General features: G+C 47.0%; 1 protein-coding gene across 2 annotated transcripts; it reads left to right on the top strand.

Annotated features, from left to right (window-relative positions):
* The first annotated feature begins 1056 nt into the window (after nt 1-1056).
* ERGIC3 (ERGIC and golgi 3) lies at nt 1057-26355 on the top strand. Of its 2 annotated transcripts, XM_071815746.1 has the most exons (14): nt 1057-1207; nt 1298-1368; nt 1823-1910; nt 3177-3296; nt 6279-6372; nt 7349-7514; nt 9935-9992; nt 12660-12674; nt 15746-15777; nt 16404-16500; nt 17887-17951; nt 22008-22144; nt 23072-23127; nt 25593-26355. In XM_071815746.1, the coding sequence occupies exons 1-14, from the start codon at nt 1120-1122 to the stop codon at nt 25670-25672; spliced, it is 1167 nt and encodes a 388-aa protein (XP_071671847.1). In that variant the 5' UTR covers nt 1057-1119; the 3' UTR covers nt 25673-26355. The 2 variants fall into 2 exon arrangements, with proteins under 2 accessions (XP_071671847.1, XP_065706002.1); XM_065849930.2 differs by lacking the exon at nt 12660-12674.
* The last annotated feature ends 542 nt before the right edge of the window (nt 26356-26897 follow it).

The raw sequence follows: 26897 nt of genomic DNA, 5'->3' as shown, positions 1-26897 counted from the left end.
AAGGGTACCCAGCAGAGGAATCACCCTGCTAAAGCACCAGTCCTGCATATCAGCCAAGTAAAAACCTGGTGGTCTACGTGGCAAATTGATTATATTGGGTCACTCATACCTTTTGAAGGATATTGCTACATCCTCAGGGGAGTAGAAGTTGTCTCCAGCTTGCTTATGGCAACTAAGTGCTGCAAGGGCAATGGACAAACTCCAGTACAGGGGCTGTCATCTTGATTTTCACATCTACCTACTGTTGGTGTCATCCAAAGTAATAACGGCTCGTATTTTTTATGTGCAGAAGTCCAGGAATGGGCAAACCAAGAAGAAATCCAATGCGTATTCCACACCCCGTATTACCTTCGATCAACTGGGATGATAGAGCTCATGGTGTATTGAGAAAGAACCTTATGCCACATGAGGCTCAGTGGGATACTTGACTTTCTGCAGTACTTCATCAATGGAATAATCATAGAATCATAGAATAATTTTGGTTGGAAGAGACCCTCAAGATGAGGCTGCCCAGGGCAGTGGTGGAGTCACCTGAAGGGGGTGACACAGAGATGAGGTTCTCAGGGAGACGGTTTAGAGGCAATGTTAGGTTATGGTTGGACTCGATGATCTTCAGGGCCTCTTCCAACCAAAACGATTCGATGACTATGACTGTGACCCCACGCTGTCAGGACCATCCGCAGCTCCACTGTACCAGCTGTCAGGGAAGACGCCCCACTTCAGCACAAAGAGCGCCCGGTATCTCCCGGGACACTTTGCTTCCAGCTTCATTGCTGCGACAGGCAGCTGTCAGAGGGCATCAGTGACAAACTCCCGCCCTTTCAAAGACGGAGGTGATGGGGAGGATGTCAAAGCGAGTGAAAAGTGCTCCCTGCCGGCAGCTCCGCCTTGGGCTCAACCCATTCCAGCTGAACGGTCTCGGCACCGGCGCCTCTCGAGTGCCCTTCGCAGGCCCGGCGGGAAGCGCCGGTCAGCAGAGGGCGAGGCGGCGGCGAGCACCCTCCCGCCCCGGAGGAGCCCCCGGGCCCCAGCGCTTCCCGCAGCCCCGGGGCCGGGCGGGGCGGGGGCGCTGCCGGCCCGGCCCCGGAAGGCTGGTGTGGTTCCGGGCCGCGCGGCGCCATGGACTCGCTGTGGCGGCTGAAGCGGTTCGATGCGTTCCCCAAGACCCTGGAAGACTTTCGGGTCAAGACGTGCGGGGGCGCGTTGGGTGAGCGGCCGGGCCGGGGGCACCGTGCGGGCCGTGGGGCCGGCGGGTGAGGCGGGCTCGGGGCTGACTGCGGTTCTCGTCTCCCCGCAGTGACGGTTGTCAGCGGGCTCATCATGGTGCTGCTGTTCTTCTCGGAGCTGCAGTACTACCTCGCCAAGGAGGTGAGTAGCGTTGCGGGGGGGAGCCCTGCGGCCCGGGGCGGCCCTGCCGTGCCCCGCACCCCGCCGAGCCGCCGGCCGCCCCCGCCGCAGCCTCACCCGTGCGGGGTTCGTTCCGGCCCCCGGCCGCCCCGCGGAGCCGGGCTGGGGCCGCCGGCGCAGGCAGCGTGTGCGGGGCTCCCCGCGCTGCCTCTGCCGCCTGCAAGCAGAGAAAAGAAAGTGAGCGCGGGTACCCCCGTCCCCACCCCAAATGCTGAGGTTCCCAAACTGTTATCTTTTTTAAAAGTCTGAGGAATGGAAGCGCTCAGCTACCATGGGAGGCGTGGGAAGAAGCAGCTCAGGTGTCTCGCAAATCCCGCGTCTTAAAAATCAGCTCCTGAACCAGAGCAATAGAGGGAAAGAGGCCTCTTGGTTTGGTTCCAAGTGAAACAGGACTGTGTTTTTCCTCTGTTCCTAGGTTCATCCGGAACTGTACGTTGACAAATCGAGGGGAGACAAGCTGAAGATCAATCTGGATGTTATTTTTCCACATATGCCTTGTGCTTGTGAGTCAGACCTCTGAATGTTGGGGATAATGTGGGTCCTTGCCGGGGGCCCAGCAGGCTCCGTGCGCTGGCACTGCCGCGTGCTGCATGGCTGCTCGGGCGCTGCTGGTCCCGGGGGTGACGCAGTGATTGCAGCAGGGCCACTGGGCACTTCAACCTGCACTGCCAGTGTGACTTTTCTAGATTATCGAGGAGGCTATGGTAGAGACCGCTTACTGCATTTCTGTGTGGTGCTGTACTTTGTCAGAGCGCTCAGTAATCCTGAAAAAGCTGGCCCGGAGTTCACTTGGGAGTCAAGATTTGACTGTAGTGTTGTTGAAAAACTTCAGAGTCTCCTTTAGAAGTTACTTGATGAGGCACAACTTTTCCTTTATTTTTGTACTTAAATTCTGACTGTAATGCAATTGCCACATGATAACATTTCTTCAAATTTTTCAGCATCAGAATGAGTGTTAATAATCTGATTACCTTTTAACTAAACTCAAAGCAAAGTTGCAGGCTGAAATGATAGAAATTTTTCAAGTCCTGCTGCGTAGGGTAAGGGCAAATGTCAGGAGGATGGAGCCAGGCTCTTCTTGGTGACAACCAGCGATAGGGCAAGGGACAGTGGGTGCAAACTGAAACACAGGAGGTTCCACTTAAATTTGAGAAGAAACTTCTTGATGGTGAGGGTGGCAGAGCCTGGCCCAGGCTGCCCAGGGAGGTTGTGGAGTCTCCTTCTCTGCAGACATTCAAACCCACCTGGACACCTTCCTGTGAAACCTCAGCTGGGTGTTCCTGCTCCCGGGGGGGATTGCACTGGATGAGCTTTCCAGGTCCCTTCCAACCCCTGACATTCTGGGATTCTGTGATGACTGCTGTGCATGTTATCCACCTGTCTGCTGATCTATCTGTTGTAATAATTTCTTTGGATAAGCACAGGGCTCTAAGCTTAATTCTGGAAAATGATTATGGGCTCTGGGGGGTTTGGTTTTGTTTTTCTACCTTAAGTGTATTTCCTTTCAGGGTAACACTTTCTGTGGCAGTTGGAAACAGTGTTTGTACACCAAACCAAACCCTGTATTTGGAAGGGTCCTTTGGGGTGCTGCAATGTGCATTTTACTCCATGTCACTTGGCCCCAACCATACGCAGTCTTGCAGTTTGTCACGTTCTTATCCTCCTGGCTGAAAGACTCTGTGTTTTTGCCGGTTGGATGCTTCCCCAGCCTGCCACAGGCCGCGACCAGTGTGTGTTTATAGGCCGCTTTCCTTGCTCCCTGGTTTCAGACTTGAGCATCGATGCCATGGACGTAGCAGGAGAGCAGCAGCTGGATGTTGAGCACAATCTATTTAAACAACGTTTGGATAAAGCTGGCAATCGTGTGACTCCAGAGGCTGAGAGACATGGTAAGATGATGGATACTTTTGTAGTCGTTCCATCACTGTATGACCGTTTTGAGATTCACAGGAACAAGTGACAGCTGAAGAGCATTTGAACACCACGAACTCCTGGAGAGTTTATAGCACACAGATCTGTTAAACTGACAGATTAGACAAACTCCTGTTATACTTACCAGTTTTGCAAAACAAATCTTTGCCTGGTCCCTCTGAAATTACGATAAGGTGTCATGGCTGCATTTCAGGTATAAAGCTGCTGAGTTAATGGTCTTTTATCACTAGAAATTGAGCAGCTGTTCTGGCAAAACTTGGCTTTGCGTTTATCTGTAAATCACAGTGGGCTGACAAAGGGGACGACCTGGCTAGAGGAAAGAGCCTCTCTACTGGGAAAGCCCCAGTGACTCGACCCTCAAGCCTCGACTTGCCCCTTACTGCATTAACTTTGTGTGTGTTAATGCATACCGGATAAATATATTTTAGTTAATTTATCAGTTGCAAGCTGTAATAAGTGCTCCTTGGCTACCCAAACCTCTCCTCTACATTGCTTTGCATGTTATGACTCATTGTTGTACTTCGATACAAACCAGAAACGATTCTGACAAAGCACTGCAGTCTAACAGTAATACTGTCTTGATATTCCTTTCCAGAACATGAGCTCCTTAGTGCCTTTTCTGGGGGACAGTGTAGTTCTTGTGTCAGCGTGAACTAAATCTGTTGGTTTGTATCGCTTGGATTTAACTTTTCTGTTCTTGAGGTTGAAAGGCTAAGCCAAGAGCTGAACAACGGGCAGGTACCAGAGTTTCTCCTGTTGTCACAGGAACGTGGTGATAATGTTCCTGCTGCTGTGTCACTGAGCAGCATTTCTGTATTCAGGGGCTGTGGAAAGGAACAGAAGCTTGTAGGGAGCAAACCCTCTCATCTACAAGGGGCCTTTTAAAAGAGAGCAGATGCATTGCAGACAACCAGCAGTTTCTTCTGCTGTCTGGAAAAAGCACATGGCTGGTTTGGTTTCCATCACCTACATTGCAAGTTCGGTCAGGAGTGTCCACCCATCTTTGCTAAACTCTAATTATCAGTTTCTATTATTAACAGTGACATTCAGTCAGTTATTTTAAGGCAACCAGAGCAGTATTGACCTAAATTTAGTAAAGCGTACACAAATTTTACGGAGTAGCACCTGGAGGCTTTTTCTAACCACAGGGACATGAAAATAGTTGATAACGTAACGATTTCTGTGGTAGGTTGCATTCTGTGCTTGGATATCACCCTGCTCATTTCCATTGGATGACAATAAATGACTTAATTTTTTATTGGTGGCTCCTTACCATTTCATTCCTTTCACATGGACGGAGTTTTCCAATTTCACGTGTCATATCTGCGTGCAAGTTGGTGATCATGTTAACGGGAAGAAACCCTTCATGTGGAGCTTTATGTACTGCAGTTTCTTTGCAGTATCTCAGCGTTGTGTGTCACCTGCTGATGCTGCCTATGAGACAGCTCAACAGGCAGCCACTGATCCCACTGACAAAGCTGCTGCTGGTCGCTGTGTCTCGAAAGACTCCGTGTATTGCTAAATGGTGCAAATCATGACTTTGACAAAGCATAGTAGTTATTAAGCTGTATTCTTCCTGATGCTGTCTTTTAGTGCAATTATAAGAGTAAAAGCCTTAGCACTTTTTAAACAATGAATTCTTAAGTGCACTTTCTGCTGCTTTGAACGTGGTAAGCTTTAGGACGAAGGTCTTACGCAGTTGTTTAATAATGGGTATATTTTCCTAAAAGTTTTTATTTGCTTGATCATAACTACCATAAATGTTTAATTAAAGCAATAAGGTTAATGATTGAAATTTTTTTGGTGCATATTTCATACTTTTTAGTTAAAATCTTCTTTTTCTGTGGCTAATAAAAAATGCAGACGTCTTTAATACTGACTTCCATCCACCTGTTATACCTCCCCATCTCAACAAACAAGGCCCCGAGGAGGTTTTATACCCTCAGCAGTGTCTGGCTATGCACCTTCTCACCTTCCCCAGCATCAGTTACCTGAGGAGCCACCTTTTCAAGATCTGTAGAGAGCAGTGCGTGGGCAGCGAGCCTTGGAGGGCTTTGGTAACCCAGGAGACTTAGTCCTGTCCTTCAGGATTTGTGAGCTGAAACAGCCTGGTTTTAAGGGGGCCTCTTGTTGTAAGAGCCAGCGTTTTTGAAAATGTTGGACACAAAATGGGCTCACTTGTTCCTAACTCCAAAATTTGCACACCTTCGATCTTTGTTTTGGCAAAAAGAAAGTGCTGTTGGAGTTTTCTATAGGCATCTCCTGCCCTTTGGAGGGTTTCAGCTGTCACCAGCTCTCACCTCCTCAGCCTCCTGCACATAAGAACATGGAGCTCCGTGAGTTTGTGCCCCAGCCGTGCTGCAGCTGCACATCCAACGCACACGTGGCACAGACATGGGCAGAATTGTTGAGGCATGAGTAAGGTACAGATTCCTTGGAGATTCCTAGGGAGCAATGGTTAACATGTGTGCCTTGTCAGCATCGTCATACTGGAAGACTGGCTGTCAGTTTTCCACTCGGGAAATGCCCACTCTAATCTTGTTTCACAGCAATATATCACAGTGTTCCTTGCATATCTTGGGACAGGATTATGCACTGTGGACTGCTACGGAAAATTTTGTTTGTGTAACAGATCCTGTATCAGTTGCAGTTTACTCATTTGGTCTATTGTAGTATGCAGGTGAGATTCTGACCGGCTTGCAGGTGGCCGGTTCTTTCTGTGGAGGGTGTTCTTGAGATGACAAATGCTACTACTTGGTCTTACCTCCCGCCTCAGCAAGCTCTGTGTGACTGTTTCAGGTGGGCTTTGGGTGCAGGATCCGCAGCTTCTGACACAAAATCATTGCATTCTTGCGTGGCACAGGTATTGTGCGTAGAACAAGAGCACAAGACAGCATTTGTAGATGTGCCTCATCACTATGAATCTTCTTTTGTTTTAGAACTGGGGAAAGAAGAAGAAAAAGTGTTTGACCCAAATTCTTTGGATGCCGATCGCTGCGAGAGCTGTTACGGGGCAGAGTCAGAGGACATTCGGTAACCGTTACACCTTTTCGCATCCCCTTAGCTCTTGAGCTAATACAGTTATGTTGCATGTGTGGTTTTTTCCCAAATGTCTGTGAGGGTCTGTGCAATGAAATCCTCCTGGGCACGTGTTCAGAGGATGATGAGAACTGTTGTGGTTTGTTATACCTTTGGAAGCTGCACTCGTGATTCTTTAAACTGTGCAGAGCTGTGTTGTCTAGTTTGCCTGCGCACCTGTTTAAGGGCGGTACAAACTGCACTTCCTTTGCAGTAGCACAAAGATTGTATCTCAGCAAATGGAATCTTTTCAGGGGTTATTTGGTGTCCAGAGGAGAGCTGTGTAAATTATTTCTCCGTTATGTGAGCTGTCTTGGAATAAAACCTGGTTTTGGCCATGCCTTCTCACTCCTGCTGCAGGCTTTGTCACTTGGACAAACTACAGGCGTCATTTGGTGTTTCTCATTTGTTCTACCTGCAAATTCCTGTAAGAATGAATCCATGATAGTCCATAGGTTCTGGACTATCTTTCACTATTATTGTCTCTGTAACATGGTTTGTCTCATCTGTCAGAAACGTTTCCATCTTGAGGGATTTGTGATTCCAGCCTTCAGCTTTTTCTTCAGTCCAGCAAAACATGGAACTCTTTTTTCCAGTGACAAAGACATTATCCAGAGGTAGAAAAGTAATGAATAAAGTTTGCCATTAACCTCCACTGTTGACAGTCTTGCCCTAAAAACGGAGGAAAGAAGGAACAGAAACTTTATTAACAGAGGGGAGTTTCAGACTGCTCAGAACCGTGGGACGCTGGTGTTGGTTTTGTAGCAAAAACTTAAACTCCCTCAGGAGTTTTAGACCACCTTTCAGGATCCAGTCCCTGATGTTTGCTTTATTGCTGTGTTGAAAAAAAATCCACCAAGGGTTCATGTCCTGAGCTGGAGCGTCTCTTTCTAGTGCTGAAGATGGTAAGATGGTGCTCGTGCTTTTGCAGGTGTTGCAATACTTGTGACGACGTCAGAGAAGCGTACAGGCGGCGAGGCTGGGCTTTCAAGAACCCCGATACCATAGAGCAGTGCAAGAGGGAAGGGTTTAGCCAGAAAATGCAAGAGCAGAAGAACGAGGGCTGCCAAGTGTATGGCTTCCTGGAGGTCAACAAGGTGAGAAATGGGTTTAGCTGGGAACCTGCTGCATGCTGGTGATGACTGTGAAAAGGCAGAGTTGGGGCGTTCCTCTCCTTTCCCAGCTTCAGGTGTTCGTAGCACAGTAACACCATGACTCCTGGACTTCATGGGGACTTGTGCCCGTAAAGGATTTCAGCAGGAGAGGCAGGAAAAGTGGTGGGAAGGGGCTAATAATAGAGTGACTGTCAGCAAGTTTGCTGATGACACCAAGCTGGGAGGAGTGGCTGATACTGGAAGCTGTGCTGCCATCCAGAGACCTGGACAGACTGGAGAGTTGGGCGGGGAAAAATGTAATGAAATAGAACAATGGCAAGTGCAGAGTCTTGAATCTGGGCAGGAACAACCCCAGGTTCCAGTGTAAGTTGGGGAATGACCTATTAGAGAGCAGCATAGGGGAAAGGGACCTGGGGGTCCTGGGGACAGCAGGGTGAGCATGAGCCAGCACTGGACCCTTGTGGCCAGGAAGGCCAATGGTACCTGGGGTGGGTTAGAAGGGGGTGGTCAGTAGGTCAGAGAGGTTCTCCTGCCCCTCTGCTCTGCCCTGGGGAGACCACACCTGGAATATTGTGTCCAGTTGTGGCCCCTCAGTTCCAGAAGGACAGGGAACTGCTGGAGAGAGTCCAGCGCAGCCACCAAGATGCTGAAGGGAGTGGAGCATCTCCCGTGTGAGGAAAGGCTGAGGGAGCTGGGACTGTGGAGCTGGACAAGAGGAGACTGAGGGGGGACTCATTCATGGGGATCAATATGGAAAGGGGCAGTGTCAGGAGGATGGAGCCACGCTCTTCTTGGTGAGAACCGATGATAGGAGAAGGGGCAATGGGTGCAAACTGAAACACAGGAGGTTCCATTTAAATGTGAGAAGAAACTTCTTCCTGATGAGGGTGGCAGAGCCTGGTCCAGGCTGCCCAGGGAGGTTGTGGAGTCTCCTTCTGTGCAGACATTCAAACCTGCCTGGACACCTTCCTGTGGAACCTCAGCTGGGTGTTCCTGCTCCATGGGGGGATTGCACTGGATGAGCTTTCCAGGTCCCTTCCAACCCCTGACATTCTGGGATTCTGTGTAATCCTCTGGTTTGTGGTGTGGGCTGGTAGGAAGCGTGCTGGCTGGAGCAGCTCAGCTTTTCCTCCCATCTAGCTAGCCAGTCTTTTTGCTGAGGTTTTTGAAGGAGGAGAGGCAGCTTCCTTGAGGTTAGATTGTCCCACCTGGTCTTCTGGTCTTAGAGCAGAGGCCACCAGTGGGTGTTGGAGAGAACAGTGACCAACAGTGTGCCAGCAGAGGAGCTGGAGAGACCAAGATGTTCTCTTCTTTAGAGAAACAGTGGAAACAAGTCTATTGGAATTGTCAAAGCTGGAAATGCTCAGAGAGGTGGCTTTTGCAACGAATGTATGAACATATATTATGAGATATATCAGATAACTATCTATGTACCCCATCGCTTACTGGGTTATGAAACTCAGAACACTCAGACATGCCGGTTATGAACCCCAGTACGTTCTAGAAGTGAGGCCCGGGCTAATTATTTTTTTAAAGTCAAACTCTGTTTTGTTTGGGTTTTTTGCTTTGGTCTGGGTTTTTTTACACCTTTGTGTACTTTTCCTGGAGGCCACATTCATTATTTCTGGAAGGTAAACCTTTTATACTCACCAAGCCAGACACTGTGATTTGAACATCATTCTGGGTACCAAACCATTCGGGTACCCTCTATCACCACGTGTGATAAGTGGGAGCAATGCAGAGGGGGATGCTGGAGGTAGCAAGTGTCCAGGAGTGGGTGTCACTGGGGAAATGTCTTCGTTCTCATCAGGTCTGCAGCTGTTACACCAGAAGCAATAGGTTTTGCACAGGTATAGAGGGTGTAATGTAGCACATGAGCACTTCTTCCAGGAGGGAGTGTGTGTGATTGCCAGTAAGTGTCAGGGAGGCACCTAATATCTGTATCCCTTCCAGATTCCAGGATGAAATTTTGTTTATTGTATTAAGGGATTTTACCCCTGCTCACTCTCGCCCTCAGTCACTTCTTCCAATCCGTTTTTGTGATACCTTTTTGTATTTCCTGCAGCAACTGTCAGTTCCCTCCCAACAGACTTAATTCTTTCTTCCCAATTGCATGTCATAGAATCATAGAACCATTTTGGTTGGAAGAGACCCTCACTAAAATAATCTGCATAGAATTATTATCAACATTAGCATGTAATGGTGGCTTTCCACATGACTGCCTGTGGGGAAGAGGAGAAATTAATCTGTATTTTAGGACAGTATCTTCTGATGGTTACCTGTGAAAATGAGTTGCTTGGTGTCTATCTTGCTAAACAGAAATCTGAAAATCCAAGCACCAGTGTGACTGCTTGATTTCTGTAGATTCAGACCATTTAATGAAAAATTACTGTCTCCTGCAGGTAGCTGGAAATTTCCACTTTGCTCCAGGAAAAAGTTTCCAACAGTCTCATGTACACGGTAAAGTATTTTCTTCTCGTGCTTGTGGTGACCTTTAGCTTCCAAGTGTATCCGACTGTGTTCTTTGAATACCTTTGCATTGCTGTCCCTAAGAACAACGGCACTGCTTTAGTGGGGAGGCTGTTGTTGAAGTTTTGTTCCAGAGGTTTAGAACCACCACGAACAAGTAGAAAAGTGTTTTCTGGAGGTGCCGCCACGTGGGTGTGGAAGAGCTTGGAGGAGAATGTTCCGGGCAGTCTCTCAGTCTCACTTGTTCCACAAAACTTTGCTGTAAAACAACCTCAAGTCAGGTGTTCGGACCAGGACCTGAATATCAGTATCTCTGGAAAGGGGTATTTTGGAGAATGTGTCAGGAGAATGTGAAAGCAATTCCGAACTTTTGGAGTGGAGTTGTAAAGGACTTTCACAAGTATGGAAATAGATATAAATGCACAGTGGTCAGCGTAATAGTGATAGCTTACAGAATCGTAGAATGGTTTGGGTTGGAAGGGACCTTCAAAGGTCATCTAGTTATCATATCACTTCCTTCTTCCTTGCCATCTTCTAGTCAAGGGGAAGCTGAGGCTTCTCATTCATCCTTTAGATTATCTTTGCACCATTCTGCTGCTGAGGTGCCATCTTCACTATTTTTTAGGGAAGATATTGCCCATCGTGCTGTATTGGATTTGTGCTTTTCAGGATGCATTAAAATGTGTCATTAGATTCCTTCAATTCCCTAGAAAAGAAGCTGATGCTGATGACAACATTCAGGACGTTCTCTGTCCCAAGGACACACTCTCTGTGACTATTGCTGTGGGTGAGGAAGTTCTGTACATGGTCCAGATTTTGTGCTTATCTTACACCCTACGTGGTCAACTGGAGGAACAAAGTTATCTCTGAAGGCACTGATTTTGTGATTACCATTTGTTTTCCTCCTCAGTTGTGGAAAGAAGAAACCCAAGTAAGCTGCTCTTTGAGACGATGATTTTGGAAAAGGAGCTGCCTCCTCAGGGCCACCCAGCTGTGCCTAGAAATGGGTGAAGCTCTTTTAGCTCTCTAAGAGCACACATTCACGGGTCAGTTGTACATCTTCGTTAACGCTCTGCCCATGTATTTAAGGGAGAGTTTATTCCCATCTCTACTGGAGATTTGTTTGACAACCAGAACTGATTTGAAGGCATCCTTGGGCACTATGGATAATCCCTCACAACCTCTCTTATTTTACGTACTTTTTAATGTTTTGAACACTGAAGACTGGTTGTCATTTTTTAGGTCCCTTGGCATCTTCTCATTGGCAACCAAGAGCAAGTGAGGCTAATTCTCTTTTTTGCAGAGACCGCAGCCTCTTCCTGTATTCTTGTCATGGAACCCAACTAGTTTGGGGGCTGTCTTTATTGCACAGGCCTTCTGCAGATACCAGTTCCTCATCTGAGCTCTTCTCCTGCCCATCAGCATTCTTGGAAAAAACATAATGTGAGACTCAATCTCTGTCAGTCAAGGCCACCATTTCAGTGTGGAGGAGATCCAAATCCTCCGCTTGATGACCTCGACCGGATTCCTTCCGTAGCGGGTGTTTGTGCGAGCTCACTGTAACTTCTGTCCCAAAGTAGCATCTGACAGGGAGTTAATGGTTTTCATCCCCAAATTGGATGCTGGAGCCTGAGATTCTTATTTCAGCCTCAGCATTGCTAAGGACTGTTCTTCTTATGCTGGTAAACTCCGAGTTTGGTTGTCTTGGTGTTGAAAGGTGCAATGTCTCACCCATCTCTGGGCAGATGAACAAACTGTTTTCAGGTTATATCAAGTGTGTTTTGGAGACCACAAATGTGACATTTCCCTTTGTCGCTGGTTGATAAGCCATCAGGGCTCAAGCCATACCAGTTGTTGGGAATGCTTGACATTTGTCACGGCTCTCCATACCTTCTCCCTACCAGAAAATGCACCACTGGGGATGCAGCATTTGGCAAAGTGGTTTGAAATTGCTGTGTGAAGGATTCGGAGACCCATCTCTGAGGAGGTGTAAGTCGATGACACTGGTTAGCCATGCACAGTGTTGAATACATGTCAACAGTCTTTCAGAATAAGAAAGGAGACTACTCAACCTCATTTGAGATACGCCATCCAAACATACATTTCCCCTGCACCCCGTCCTTCCAGGTATTCACATTTCTTGGGATCTTGCAGCAGAATGGACAAAAACAGCCTCATGGTTTGCCGCCTTCTCTGTGCGTCAGGTCTGATGAAAGAAGCGTGGGACTGATTAAGAACAAAAACTTGTTGCCCAGGTTTGAATGTTAGTATGTTGTGAATGTAACCCTTGAGTGCACTGCTGAATAGCTTTGCTCCTGAAGTGACCTCACCGTTAAGGCTGAAAAAGAACCTGAATATAAGCAGCATTGTTATCTGGCATGCTGCGTTAGAGCTCAGTTAACATATGGACATAGCACTGTATTTTCCCTTTTAGTGATTCATCCTGCATTTTTGTTTCTCTGTTACTCTTTAAATGATTGCTTGTCCGTGTATCAGTCCTTTGGCTAGCTAGGGAGTAATTTTACGTGGCCTAGAAGGCTGTCTCTCTTCCCCTTTCTGGTACGAGTTTTAAATGCTGCTCTATCTGAATCTCTGTATCTTTTCATTGTAAGGATCTGAATATGTCTCTTTTCTCTCCTACTTTGCCGATTTTTGCAGTGCACGCTGTTGAGAGTAAGTGTTGCCGTATCCATTTTTATTTTCCAAAACTGTTTACTAGAGAACTAATGTGATTTCTGTTACTTACTGTGCCCATAACTGTCCTTTGGGAGGAGCTATTGATCTAGGCTGGGATTTGAGAAGGTTTCCTGGAAGCTCAAAGGAGAGCTATTTCAGGTCATTCTTCTGTGGTAAATGAGGTCACCAGATGGGAAAGGTTGAGAGTCTTTGTCTTAAATGATTTTAATTATATCAGTGTTGTAGATAACATGTTGGTGGATTATCAGTTGCTCTGTGCAGATGATGTAATTGAGGGGGACATTGTGACATGCTGGAGACTCTTCTGCCTTTTGAAGTCAGATGGGATAATTATCTTATTTAATCTCATTTGTACAACAGGCTAGAGAGTTTCTCCTGGGAATCCATGCACCAATCCTGCTAATCTCAGAATACTCAGTAGGAGGTTTTCCATGGGTTTGTAAACTATTGGATTTTTTTAAGGGTAATCATAGAATCACAGAAAAGTTTGTGTTGAAGGGACCTTCCCAGCTCCCCAGTGCCACTCCTGCCATGAGCAGGGACATGACTTGATAGGTGCTTTTGAAACCAACCTGACTCAGCTACAGAACGCAGGTGACATCTCTCCGGTGAACTTTCTGCACCCCCCGAACTTGGTCCAGAATTCAGTCTTTCACAAACCTTTTTAAATATTGACCTCAGAGATATAAGTCTAGTTGTTGGCTCCAAAAGTGGATTTTTCTGTCTGTACCTTTGTATTACTAAGCCAACATCTGGGGAGAATAAAACTTGGTGTGGGAATCATAGAATCACAGATCAGTTTGGGTTGAGGGGACCTTCCCAGCTCCCCCAGTGCCCCCCCTGCCATGAGCAGGGACATCTTCACCAGCTCAGGTTGCTCACAGCCCCGTCCAGCCTGGCCTGGGATGTCTCCAGGGATGGTTCAGCCACCACCTCTCTGGGTACCTGGGCCAGGCTCTCACCACCCTCAGGGCAACAATTTCTTCCTTATATATACTCTAAATCTCCCCTCCTTTAGTTTAAAACTATGACCCTCTGTTCTGTCGCAACAGGCCCTGTAAAAATCTGTCTCCATCTTTCTTATCAGCCGCCTTTAAGTACGAAAGGCTGCAATAAGGTCTCCCGGGAGCTTCTCTTCTCCAGCTGAACACCCCAGCTCTCTCAGCCTGTCCTCCCAGCAGAGCTGTTCCAGCCTCGGGTCATTCCTGTGGCTCCTCTGGCCCCTCTGCAGCAGGTCCATGTGTGTCCTGTGCTGAGGACCCAGAGCTGGACCAGCACCGCAGGGGGGTCTCAGCAGCAGCGGTCGGGGTGGTTGAAGGACGAGAGCTGGCGAGTATGATGGCTTCTGTAGCTGCAGTAAGAAACCATCAACAGGTTCCCCTTGATTGCGCAGTGTGTAGTAGTCACCAACCACAAGCTTCCCCTCATTGCCTCGGTCTGTAATTCTTATCCAAATCAGGGTAGTTACGGGTTGAGATGTGATGTTTCAAGTCAGCAACATCTCTTGGAGGGCTCAGTCTCTCGGCTTTGCTCACTCCCTCCCCTACCTGCATTTTCTCTGTTGCTCCCTGCCTCAGTGCGCTCTTCACAATGCATCCTTATACTGCCCATCGTCTTCTGCCACTGTGCTCCTGTAAGGTGTTTTCCTCCAGAAAATTCATCTCCAGTTTGAAAACTGGTGTCCTAGCTGTGTCCTGGGTTTCTTGCAGTCTAAATGCATTTATTGACAGAGTTCTGAGTGGTCATAAGTGCTACAAGTGAGAGCCTGGCCCAGGTTGCCCAGAGAGGTGGTGGATGCCCCTTGCGTAACCCGAGGCCACTTTTCCTTTCTTTCCGTGCCTGCCATTTCACATCTATTTCCAAATTATTTTAGTAAGTCTCTTTTGTAAAGCCAAGCGAGTTCTGTGGTCCGCTTGCCGGTTCAGGCACACACAGCGCTGCGCTGGCGGCAGCGGTAGGGCCGCGCGCTCCTCAGAGACAGAGACGGCAGCGGGAACGGCTGAAGCCAACGCAGCTCTGAGCTCTTCATAATGCAGAACCAGTGCGTTCATCCCAGTGATTGCAGCCTTAGGTTCTGGGCATTTTAACTGTGGAATGCAAGGGTCTCTCCCTAGGTCAGAGCATTAGGAGGAGTATAGTTGAGGCTTAGCATTTCATTTTCCAACTGTACATTCTCTGTTTTGCATATCTATATCTTTGGGTTTAGTAAGGGTTTTACACAAACACAAGTAAAGCTTCTGGATGGATGCTAATGGAAAAAAATGAGTTCACAGCACACTGATATTAAATAAATGTTTCAAAGGAGAGGCTGTTTTCAATCAGTTCTTTAGCTTTGCAGGCAGTCTTGTGCCAGGCTGTGTATCAGAAACCCTTCAAGGGAGCAGCATTCCTAATCTTGGTTAATAGTGTAGCAGCACTTGGTGATCTGACTCCATCAGCTCCTGAAATAACAGCCCACGGTTTCTGAAGTGCGTTTTCCTTTGCTAAGGCGAAGGGTGAGCTCTGCTTTCCTTGAGCACACGAATTTGCCTGTTAAAACGCACCACCGCCTCTGGCTGCTTTGAGATGATTGTGGGACTTCAAGTAAACCCGGTGATCGCTTCTTTAGGGCACTTGCATGTGATATTAAGGCCTGCGCTCTGCTCAGCTGCTAGTTTAGATCTGTTGTGCCTCTGTGTTTTACAGTAGTTAGAGGAGTTGTGGGCATCAGGTGGTGACTGAGATAACAGTAGAGTTTCCCTTGCTTGCCCCATGGGATCTTAGTTTTGCCCTAGGTTGAGAATACATTCAGGTGAGGACTGAGATACACAGTCTGAATTAACCCCGAATTAAAGTTGCTTCACTCCAGCAGTGGCTGGTCTGCGTTAGGAGGGGAGTTGCAGCAGTTTTATCTGTGACATGCCTTACTGCAAACAAGAGAGACACTCAGGCGATTTTCTGGCCATTTTAGATCACGATGGAAATGAGAGGAGCTCCCTTATAGGATAGAATGAGGTAAATAGATACCACAGTGTGAACTATATTGTTAAACTATTTTTCTGTTACAGTTCACGATCTGCAGAGCTTTGGACTCGATAATGTAAGTGTTGCCAAGATAGTGTTGTAGTTCTCTTTGTCTGTTTTCCTCCTGGATTTCCCTCCCTTTGCCACACTGAGATCCTGGTGTGCTGCACACAGCCGGATTTGGCTTGATGGGTCTGAGCAGAACCTGGGACCTGCTTCCCCACAGGGCTCTGAAGTATGTTCTGGGACATCTGCACGTTGCTTGGCAAGCCTGTTCCCCTCTTCCTGAGACTGCCTTGCTCTTTCATCTGTGCTTCCCAGGTTTCCAAGGTTGTCATTTTCACAACTGCTGTTGGATCTGTTGGGGGAAAAAGCGGGTGATGCCCATTCCTTTGCCACCGGGGCAACTGACAGCGTGTGCTCCTGTGGGTGGGAGACCCTGCTCTGTAGGTGGGAGGGAAGGGCACTGCGGTCTGGGGGCTTCCAGCAGATAAAGGAGAAATTCTACATCTTGGAATCTCCCATGAATAAGAAAAAAGAGCAAGTGCTTTGGAGTTTAGCATATGGATGTGCAGAGTAAGGGACGATTCATCTCAGTTCCAGAGCCACACTCCAAAAATATACATATAATTAACTTTAGTCCCCTTATCTTCACACTGGGATGTTGTGCCATTGATTGAGTTATTACTATTTCCATTTCAGATCAATATGACACACTACATCAAACATCTCTCATTTGGAAGGGATTATCCAGGCATTGTGAACCCTCTGGATGGGACGGACGTCACTGCACAGCAAGGTAAAAGCCAGCTGAGAGAAATCACTTTTTAAGTGCCTGTATGAATAAGCGCTAGAGGAGAACAGAGCGAAGTTCCCAGTCTTTAACAAGAACCCTGACAGCGTTGTGTAAAACGTGGACTCCTCCACTTTGTGCTCATTCTCAGACAGTCACCTCCATTCATCTGGAACGAATCTGCCAAGGTGTTTTGGTTGTGACCTTTCTGAAAGATCTCTTTCACTGTTCATGGGTGCACAGCAGCACGTCCAGCACAGCGTTGCTGAACACCTGCACCAGGTGTAGCTCAGGGACAGCCCTGTCTGGCTGCTGTGTGTGGTGGGAGATAACCAGAAGATGCAGGACAGAGGAAAAAAGCCTAATTGATAGTTGCTGGAAAGCTGTGGTGTCTGCTTGGCCTTGATCCACCCAACAGGAACAGCTGAACAGCTGCAGGGCAGTGGAAATTTTGCTGATCTCTTCTAGAGAGCTTGAGTTTGCTGGAGAGAGAAGGAAAAGCAGTTCCCATGCAATTGCTGCTCAAACTGCAATCAGTTTATTCACATAAACCTGCTTGTGTGTGTTCTCCATGAAAGATCCTGACCGTACCACTTTCTGTGCCACTGCAGACTTTATTATCTTTTTAGTTCTGCTGAAGTCTGCAAACTTTGTCCTTGCAGGTACTCAGGGTGCTGATAAAGCCTGGAGAAAGCAGCTGTATGCTTTGAAGTTCTGGTGGGGTTGCTAATCCTGCCTGAATCCGTTCTTTTAAATTTTCCACCATCAATTTTGATTCTTATACCCAAACCGAAGGATGGTGCTTAAAATAAAATACAGAAAAAAGAAAAAGTGTCAGAATGCTCGATACAATCATGGTGCCATAATTTTTCTCTCTGGGCGGGCGCCTGGAGCTGGCTGGTCAAATGCTCTGTAGGGTGAAGGTTTCTGTTCTGGGCCTCAGAGAAAAAGCTGCCAAATTCCTGAGGAGCTGAGATCGAAGATGTGCTCTGGAAAAGAAGTGGGAGAAGTAGATTGCAGGACAAATTTATGTTTATTGCAGACCAGCTAAAGATATTATATATGAGAATTACTTCTTCTGTAGAAATGGATTAATAGTCTTCTCCTCTAGGGAATCTCATAGAAAATACGTTTCAAAACGACTCCTGCCTTCCATTATCCTTAAAAGAACTGAAGGAACAGGCTGGTCTGAGCAGCAGAAGATCTCCTATTTTTATTTTCTTCACTGGTCCAGATGGTCCTTTTCATCTCCTACAGGAATAAACTGTAGTGTTAATTGAAGCTGATGTGGGATACTCATTTAGAGTTGAGTATGTTTTCTTAGGGCTATGCTGTTAAAGTTTTTCATGTGCTAGAATGTGTCACTAATTGTGTCTCTGTCTTTGCTCACAGCTTCCATGATGTTTCAGTATTTCGTCAAAGTGGTCCCTACAGTGTATATGAAAGTAGATGGTGAAGTAAGTACCATTTTCCCTGTTTTTTTGGCAAGTGAAAGCCTGCAAACTGTCTCCTCATATCCTGACGCTGACCATATCTGACCTCTGGTGGAAGCAACACAATCTGTTCAACTTTCTTGTAACCACCCCAGCAAGAGTAAGTGTCCACGGTGTGATGTTGTCTGTAACGTTGCAGCAGTGATGATACAGGTCTCAGACTCATCCATCCCACCTCAGTCAAAGTGACCACGCCATGTTCATCCTGTTCCCTCGTGAATCCCTCCTTGTGCATGCTCAGGTGTAGTCAAAGCAGCAAGGAGATCCTAAAAATGTTCTTTGGAGAATAACCCAGAATCAGCTTGTCTCCAATGTGGAGATTCCTTTAGCCTCCAAAATGGTGTGGCTAGATTTCCAGCCCTGCTTTCAGAATATATCTTCTTTTGGGACAGGTAAAATAAATTACTGAGGAGATACCTGGGTGAGACAAAGATCCTGAGAACAGAGACAAACTTCTGCTCTCTTCTGAAACCAGCCTGAGGGAGCAGAAAGAGCTGTGATTTCTTTCATTCATTTGGAAACGTTTATCTTGGTTGCTGTCATTCTGCAGGGGATCTCAAGAGCTATGGAGAACCTCTTTTAAACACCAAACCCAACCAAACCAGACCTGTCAGTTATCATTTCTGGGCCCCCATACTCTTAGGGCAGAAGAAAGATGTAAGCTGTTACATTTCTTTTGCAGAGAAAACCCCAGTAGAGACAGCAACTCCAGACTTCCCTGCTGGCGCTACCCCATGTATGTGTCTAACCCTGTGAGTGAGGGAGTGAGTGAGTGAGGTGCCAAACATGATTCCTCTGAGGTGAAACCCAGGTGTGGTTCTGGGGCTGGTTCAGTGCAAGGACTGATGGACTGATCTCCATGTGGATGAAACTACGCCAGAATTTGACTCCCTTGTCTTACACAGTTTTATAAGGCAGTGCAAACCGCACAGTGCTGGGACCACCCAGCTCTTCACCCAAACCCACGGTGCTCTGGGGCACGTACCACATACCCCTGCAATCAGAACAACGTTCTGCTGCACATCCACACAACCTTTATGTTGCTTTAGGCACTCTGAAGTGTAAATCACCGGCAGATTATTAGTAATGTCCAAGGCTGTGTAGGAAACACAAATCTGAGGAGCCACATGGCCACAGGAGATAGAGTGCAGACCTTGTAGTGAAGCTGTCCTGGAGCAGTGTGGGCAGAGCAACCCAGCGGAATCCACTGGAAATGCAGATGTAGTTTGTATTTCTTCATTTGCCCTAAAGATTGAAACTGTTTGCAAGACACGGTTCTTGTGTGATAAATCCTTATGTGGACCACTCTTTCTAGTCCCTGCCTAGAAAGGACCCATCTGACTTCTCCAGGAAGTTTGGTGAAAGTTATATGCCATGAGGTGATGTTGGGAGAACCTTCAGACCATGTTTGAAGCTCATTGTGCTTGGATTCAGGATGCTTCTGGAGATGATTGAAATTCCTGAAGTACAAGGGATAGTTAATCTGAGCTCTTATTATTGCGGCCACCTCTCAGTGCCGTCAAGCCCCCATGGTTTCTGTTTCTCTTGCTGAAATCTCGCATTCTACTGTAGAGCTGTGCTGTTCTCAAAGGATTTCTCCTGTCAAAAGAATTACTTTTTATTAGTCACCAGGTGAGGAATCCATGCAGACCATGATGCTTATAGTAACTATGGATCCAAGTGTGCTGCCAGATCCCAGGCTGGTTGGGGTTGAAGGAACCTCTGTAGATCCCCAGTCCAACCCCTGCTCACACAGGGTCACAGAGCAGATCACACAGGTGGGTCCAGGGGATTTGAATGTCTCAGAGAAGGAGACTCCACACCCGCTCTGGGCAGCCTGGGCCAGGCTCTGGCACCTCCCAGCAAAGAAGTTTCTGCTCGTGTTCAGATGGACCCTCCTGTGTTTCAGTCTGTGCCCATTGCCCCTCACCCTGGCGTTGGGCACCACTGAACAGAGTCTGGTCCATCCTCTGACACCCACCCTGAGATATTGATCCCATTGATCAGATTCCTCTCAGCTTCTCTTCTCCAGCTGAACAGCCCCAGCTCTCTGAGTCTCTCCTTATCAGCAAGATGCTCCAGACCCCTCAGCATCTTTGTGTCCGTCTGCTGGACTCCCTCCAGTAATTCCTTGTTCAGGACCTGGGTTATACATTCAGTACTTGGAACCCCCAAATGTGGAATTTGGTAAAGAAGCTGGAGAGTATCTTTCTTGGCTTGGATTGTAATTTGTGTTAAATAGCTTATTAAGGATCATAGAACATAATTTCCTTTTACAGGTGTCACGGGGGTGTAATTTAGAGTTCTGTTTGCTGCAGAACAGTGTTTAGATTTCTTAAAGAGAAGCGTGACATAAAAGAGTTTGGTGGCAGGTTCACTCTGTTATTTACTGCATGGGGAAAATACACCAAGCTGAATGCTGCTGAATTTCTCCCCAGGAGCCTGTACCTGTTCATGAAGAAAACTTTCAGACATCTTCTCTCCGTGGTAACCGTTCACTCTGGAGCTATTTTTAAAGCTCCTGTGGCAAACTTTGAGGCGAGGCCCTTAACGCGTGTAAAACAGACTTTCAGGAAACTAAATTCTCAGAAAATAAAAGATGTAATAGAGTAGAACAGCGGAAGGGCTGGCTCACGCTGGGTACCTGCGCAGAGCTCCGCCCCAGCATAGAAAGCTACAGACTTTTATATCTTTACAGACCATTCACACTCAGATTCAGTCCAATAGCAAAATTTCACCACTGGGTTCTTTTCTGCCCATTGGGCCCTTTTTCCCTGACTCCACATGGGCCTTTGTTTTGTTCAGATGTAGACATTGGTTTTGGTCCATATCCCTGAAGGTGCCATTCTGTCTGGATAAATCCTTTCTTCTCAGCAAAGTGCAAAATAGACCGTGCTTTGCGGATGTCTGCGATGTCTGTGTTAGCCTTGGGTTGTTGTTTTCCCAGTCAGTTCCATTTTTCCCAGCAAAATGCAAGCTGGACTTTATCTTGCAGGTGTTTAATGTAACCTCCAGTTGCTTTTGGTAAATACGAGCTTAAAATTTGAGCAAATCTAGTCTACCAAGTAACATGAATCAAAGAGTATATTAAAAGTCATACAACCTTATATCTCTAAATAATCCATTACATTTGGTGTGGATCTACTTAAGCTAAATGATTAATATTGAACTTGAATTGAGCTCATCTGCTGACCTCTGAGTAAGCAAAAGCATTGCCATACAGCTCGCTTATTTAGCAGGGAGAGCTCAAAGTGGCTCACCCAGGCTGTTGTATCTATAGAATGAAGTGGCTGACTCATAGTCAAATTGCACACAGTAGGAAAAGTCTGCACGAGACTCCCTGTGCCCACCAGCCACTGGCGTTCGGTTGCGGTTCTGCTTCCTTGTGGGTCTCCTGGAAGAAGATCTTGGCCTGGCTGCAGCTCAGGCCCTTCCCTCCTCTGGAGCCTGGACCAAACTGCTCTGGTTTGCTTGGGGGGGTCGAGTGCGTCCACCACAACAAGAAACCCAATTTGTTTGCTCTAAGGATAAAACCGGTATGCACAACGTGTAGAAGAACAGCAGGGCACAGAAGAATGCTGCAGGGTGGTTTTCTTTTCTATAAAGATGGGCAATCTGTGTCCTGCAGCCCTGGCACTCTCCTGCCTTTACGTATGATTTCCTGTTTTCTCACTCTTGAATATATATGGCTTTCTCAAAGCAGTTCTGTCCCCTGAAGCAGCTTGTGTGGACTGCATTTTGGGAGAGGATGATGTGGACTTGGCGTTGAGGCCGAGAGGGGCAGCTTGTGCCATTACTTGCCCACAGAGAGCAAAACAGTCCAGCCTGGGGACCGATGCATCTCGCATTCCTGAGGCTGAATGGGGCTTTAGCTGGCAGACCTGATCCTGGTGGTGCTCTTTGTCACCCTTTGTGACATTGTCAGGCCCTTCACAAGGGCTAAGTTTCACTGAGCTCATGTTTTAGTAGCCTTTCCTATCCCTCGTTAACAAAACGTTTCCTGTGCTTGTTTCCCTCTAGGTGGTGAGAACTAACCAATTTTCGGTGACACGACATGAGAAGATAGCCAACGGGCTACTGGGAGACCAGGGTCTGCCTGGTGTGTTTGTGCTGTACGAACTTTCGCCCATGATGGTGAAGCTGACAGAGAAACACAGGTAAGAGACATGTCAATCTGTTTCATTCACCGTCCATTGATTTTTCACATTTTGCATAGCTTAGAACTGTCTCCGCGATTAGACAGGACAGTGCAAACGCCTGAAAGCCATCCAAGCTCCTTCCCAGCTGGTGATGAGGAAGAGGCACTCCTGGGTGCCATTCCTCCCAGTGTGAACATCTGGAAGGGATTGAGGTTATTCTGATATTACTTGAGGTGTTTTAATCCAGTGTCAAGACAGAGAAAGGAAATTGGCACAGTGGGCAGAAGTCTGATATAATGGTTCTCGGTTCAGACTAATTCCTCAAAGTCTTTTTCAAAGGGAAGACTAGAGCAGCACCTACAGCAGCACCCATGCTCATCCACCCTGCTTACTTACTCTGCATTTGCTATTGCTTCTCTGCATGTCGTAGTCAGTGTGCAACCTCTTCCTTCTTTCTGGATCCTCCATTAATCACAGGCATGTAACTGCAGGGGAATGGAAGGGGCTGTAGCTGTCCCATCTTTTGGGATCATAACGAGGGACAGCCAATGTCTGTACCTTAACATATGCCTAGGGATTTAGTTTCTGTGGTAGAGCAACCTGCTGTGCATTCTGACTGGGTAGGAATGGATAGAATCTTAGGGATTAAAATGCTCTCCTTCAGGTTTATCAACTCGGTACTTGCCTCCTAAGGTTGCCATTGAGCTCGTTAGAACACACTGCTCTAATGCTGCTCAGTAAAGGTATCAGCGCCAAACTCCATTCTGTAGCCAGTAGGAGTTATTTTATTGTTAAATCTGGTAATTTTCAGCTATTAATATTTACATAATGTATACTTCTGTGCTGTGATGAACATTAAGATAATTGTTAGTTTTTATTAGCTAACAGTTACTTATCTGACATTGGTATCTGAGCTCGTTGTTCCAATTGTTTTCCTCATTCTAGGTCCTTCACTCACTTTCTCACGGGAGTTTGTGCCATCGTTGGAGGCATCTTTACAGGTATTGCACCCTTCAAGATTTTTTTCTTTCTAAAGTGTAAACACTTGACGTCTTAACTCCTCCTAAAGTCTGCATGGCTAGTAATAAATCTCTGTTTGATGGGAAGACATTATTTCAGCCTTCAGGATGGAATATAGCATGTTCTGCAGAGCCATGGGAACAGCAGCAGATGGTAATTCACACTGCAGACTTCTGAGATGCTGTAGATCAGGGGTGTCAAACTCATTTTCACTGGGGGCCACTTGGCCTTGTTCTTGCCTTCAAAGCACCCAATGTAATTTTAGGACTGTATAAATGTAGTAGTAGTTACATTTGTACAGTCCTAAAATTACATTCAGCCCTTTGAAGGCAACTGCGAGGCTGATGGGACCCCTGGATCTGATTGTATTAATTTTGATGGCTGTCTCAGGGAAAGGTTTTCGAAGATTATTTTGATGAGGAATGCAGGTGCCCTCTAACACTGATCAGGTTTGACAGCCAGTTTGTCGTGCTCACTGCCATATGCCATGTTCAAACTCCACATTCTAGAGGACAGACCACGTCAGCTGTGTATCAGTTTTTGTGTTGCAGCATCAAATTGGTTCCACAAATAGGGATAATTTTAGGGCAAAATAACCACAAAAACAGTCATCTGAAGCATTACCCAAAGACCGAAATATAAGGCCAGTAATTCCATATTCTACAGTAATAAACAGAAGACTCAGTTCCCATTTTAGCTGCTACTTTTAATCACAGAATCACACAGAATCCCAGAACGTCAGGAGTTGGAAGGGCCCTGGAAAGCTCACACAGCGCAATCCCCCCATGGAGCAGGAACACCCAGCTGAGGTTCCACAGGAAGGTGTCCAGGCGGGTTTGAATGTCTGCAGAGAAGGGGACTCCACAGCCTCCCTGGGCAGCCTGGGCCAGGCTCTGCCACCCTCACCATCAAGAAGTTTCTTCTCATCTTTAAGTGGAACCTCCTATGTTCCAGTTTGCACCCATTGCCCCTTGTCCTGTCATTGGTTGTCACCAAGAAGAGCCTGGCTCCATCCTCCTGACACTCCCCCTTTCCATATTGATCCCCAGGAATGAGTCCCCCCTCAGTCTTCTCTTCTCCAGCTCCAGAGCCCCAGCTCCCTCAGCCTTTCCTCACACGGGAGATGCTCCACTCCCTTCAGCATCTTGGTGGCTGCGCTGGACTCTCTCCAGCAGTTCCCTGTCCTTCTGGAACTGAGGGACCACAACTGGACACAATATTCCAGGTGTGGTCTCCCCAGAGCAGAGCAGAGGGGCAGGAGAACCTCTCTGACCTACTGACCACCCCCCTTCTAATCCACCCCAGGTACCATTGGCCTTCCTGGCCACAAGGGCCCAGTGCTGGCTCATGGTCACCCTGCTGTCCCCAGGACCCCCATGTCCCTTTCCCCTACACTGCTCTCTAACAGGTCATTCCCCAACTTATACTGGAACCTGGGGTTGTTCCTGCCCAGATTCAAGACTCTACACTTGCCCTTGTTCTATTTCATTACATTTTTCCCTGCCCAGCTCTCCAGCCTGTCCAGGTCTCTGGATGGCAGCACAGCTTCCAGTGTCACCACTCCTCCCAGCTTGGTGTCATCAGCAAACTTGCTGACAGTCGCTCTATTCCCTCGTCCAAATCATTGATGAATATATTGAATAATACTGGTCCTGTGTAGTATTGAAATGTGTGTGTTTGTGTAGGGCCAAGTAGTATCTTACTTATTCCTTAGATTGAGGTGTTGAATAGAAGAAAAAAGAACCTGAAGCTTCCCGAAGTTGTTGAAAACGCCTTCACTGACTGGCAGCCCCTGTTCCCTTCCTGGCAGGAGCTCAGGATTCCTGTCCTGGGAGACGCAGGGCTGTCCGGGGTTTGTGCTGCAGCAAACCCATTCTGAGCTTCTCTGTGGTCCCAAACAAGCACTGAATTATTAATAACAGGCTCCTCCAGTGCTGGAGAGATTTGGGGAAAGTCCTACAGGAAGAACTAAAGGCATTGGTTTGTTTTGCTATGTGTCCTCGCTGGGGGAACGTTGTGGTCTCCGATAAAGAGCATCCTTAGCGGGCAGTGTGGGGTAGAGCAGCTCACCTGTGAGGTTACTGTGAGATGGCAAGAAATGGGAGACAAGCCCTTGGTGAGCCAGGTCAGGCCATGACATGGCACCAAGCTCTCAGCATCAGCTTCCTCCACAAACCCTTCTCACTCCTCAGTAAACACAGGGGACTCGGCCTGGCTCATTTTTACTTCTGTAAGAGATTTTTTTGGGAAGCAGGGTCGCCTCTGCCCTGCAAGCTGGATCTTGTCTGTCCTAATGAGACGAGGAGTTGTTTCTTCTGAGCAGCAGCAGCTGTTTTGTCTGGGGGAGCTGGAATTCCTTTCCACCAACAGAATGGTTTGTGTTTCTCTCCCTGGGAGTTGTTCTCTCTTTGAGGCATGTCCGGCTTAATCTGTTTTTTCCTTTTAGTTGCAGGATTCATTGACTCCTTGATCTATCACTCAGCACGTGCCATCCAGAAGAAAATTGAACTTGGGAAGACAATATAAACAAGCAACGACCTCACCCCACAAAAAAACTCTAAGGAGAACTAAACAGGTTTTTCAAAACACAAGTGATGCACAAGAGAAGAGGTTTGGAATTACCAGATGGCCCGGACCACTGCCCCATCATTCCTCAGCATTAATTTGTGGATGGAACTGTTTGAACCTTGCTCCTATAAAGATCGGCCGCCTGGTCTGGCTGTGCAGACCCTACTGTAAAAACCCCTTTGTGTCAGTCCACGTTCAGCCGGTTCCACCCCTCCCCAAAAGAGCTGCTGGAGATGCTGCGTTCTGTTCGCCTCCAGACCCAGGATGGATTCAGGTTGCCACCGAATAAGCTTTCTAGTGGCACCATCTAGCTTTTTAGTTTTCCCTAAACATGTTTCGGAGTGTCGTGGTGCTGCACACCAGACCCCTGGGAAGACGTGCCGGATCCCGCACGCCTTCCTTCCAGCTGTCCTGGGCAATTGGGATGCGCTTACGGAACTGGGGGTGTTGCAGTTGCTCCAGGTTCCTCTTAAGAAAGATGCAATTTCATGTTTCAGGAAAAAAAAAAAAAGTGAAGTTTTAATTGATTTTTAAATTGAATTGTGTTTTTCACTTCCTCTCTGATTATATTTCGAAATAAAGTCCATCCTCCGTGTGTTTTGGTACAGCATTTGAAAGAATAATTAAATTATTTGAACTAATCCTGGTGCTGAATTGGAACTTATGATTAAGAAACACACCTGCATTGCAGCAAAGTTTGTTGATACCCTGATGATGATGGATTTATTTTCCTTTTTAATGATCTACACAAGTGAGTGAAGCGCTTGGTATGTGAAGTTATATTGGGAGGAAACTGAAAATAATGAGGAAGAGTAAAATATTGTGAATTCTTGCCTAATTTTGAGGCAAAATAGACTCATTACTCTTACATCTCAGCTCTGGATTTGCTTTGGTATTGACTCTACGCTTGGTCCAAGCAATTGGTCCAGCAGCGCACAGTGAGCATGACAGGCACGGGGTCAGATAATGCAGAGAAAGCTCTTCTGTAATTCACTTCGAAGCGGTTTTTGGGGTTTTGTGTGTGTATTTTTGTTATTATTGGGTTTTCTTAAATTAGCTGAACTTATCTACAAACTAGGGAGTATAAAAATTTGGGTTTTTTCTGTCAGGAAGAGGAGCAATTTGAGGTGTGGGTAAGGAGACTGGAGGGAACATGGTATCTATGTAGTGACCTGAGCAGCTT

The sequence above is a fragment of the Patagioenas fasciata genome, chromosome 16, assembly GCF_037038585.1.
Source record: "Patagioenas fasciata isolate bPatFas1 chromosome 16, bPatFas1.hap1, whole genome shotgun sequence".
Taxonomy (NCBI): Eukaryota; Metazoa; Chordata; class Aves; order Columbiformes; family Columbidae; genus Patagioenas; species Patagioenas fasciata.
Note: the sequence above shows the minus strand (reverse complement) of the source record. Positions and strands in the feature narration are given on the sequence as shown.

Bases quoted from the DNA above. Each gene is read 5' to 3' on its own strand.
- ERGIC3 (XM_071815746.1), top strand. From the start codon at position 1,120: ATGGACTCGCTGTGGCGGCTGAAGCGGTTCGATGCGTTCCCCAAGACC. The intron at 1,208-1,297 runs GTGAGCGGCCGG...GTCTCCCCGCAG, and splicing joins GACGTGCGGGGGCGCGTTGG to TGACGGTTGTCAGCGGGCTC. The intron at 23,128-25,592 runs GTATTGCACCCT...TTTTCCTTTTAG, and splicing joins CGTTGGAGGCATCTTTACAG to TTGCAGGATTCATTGACTCC.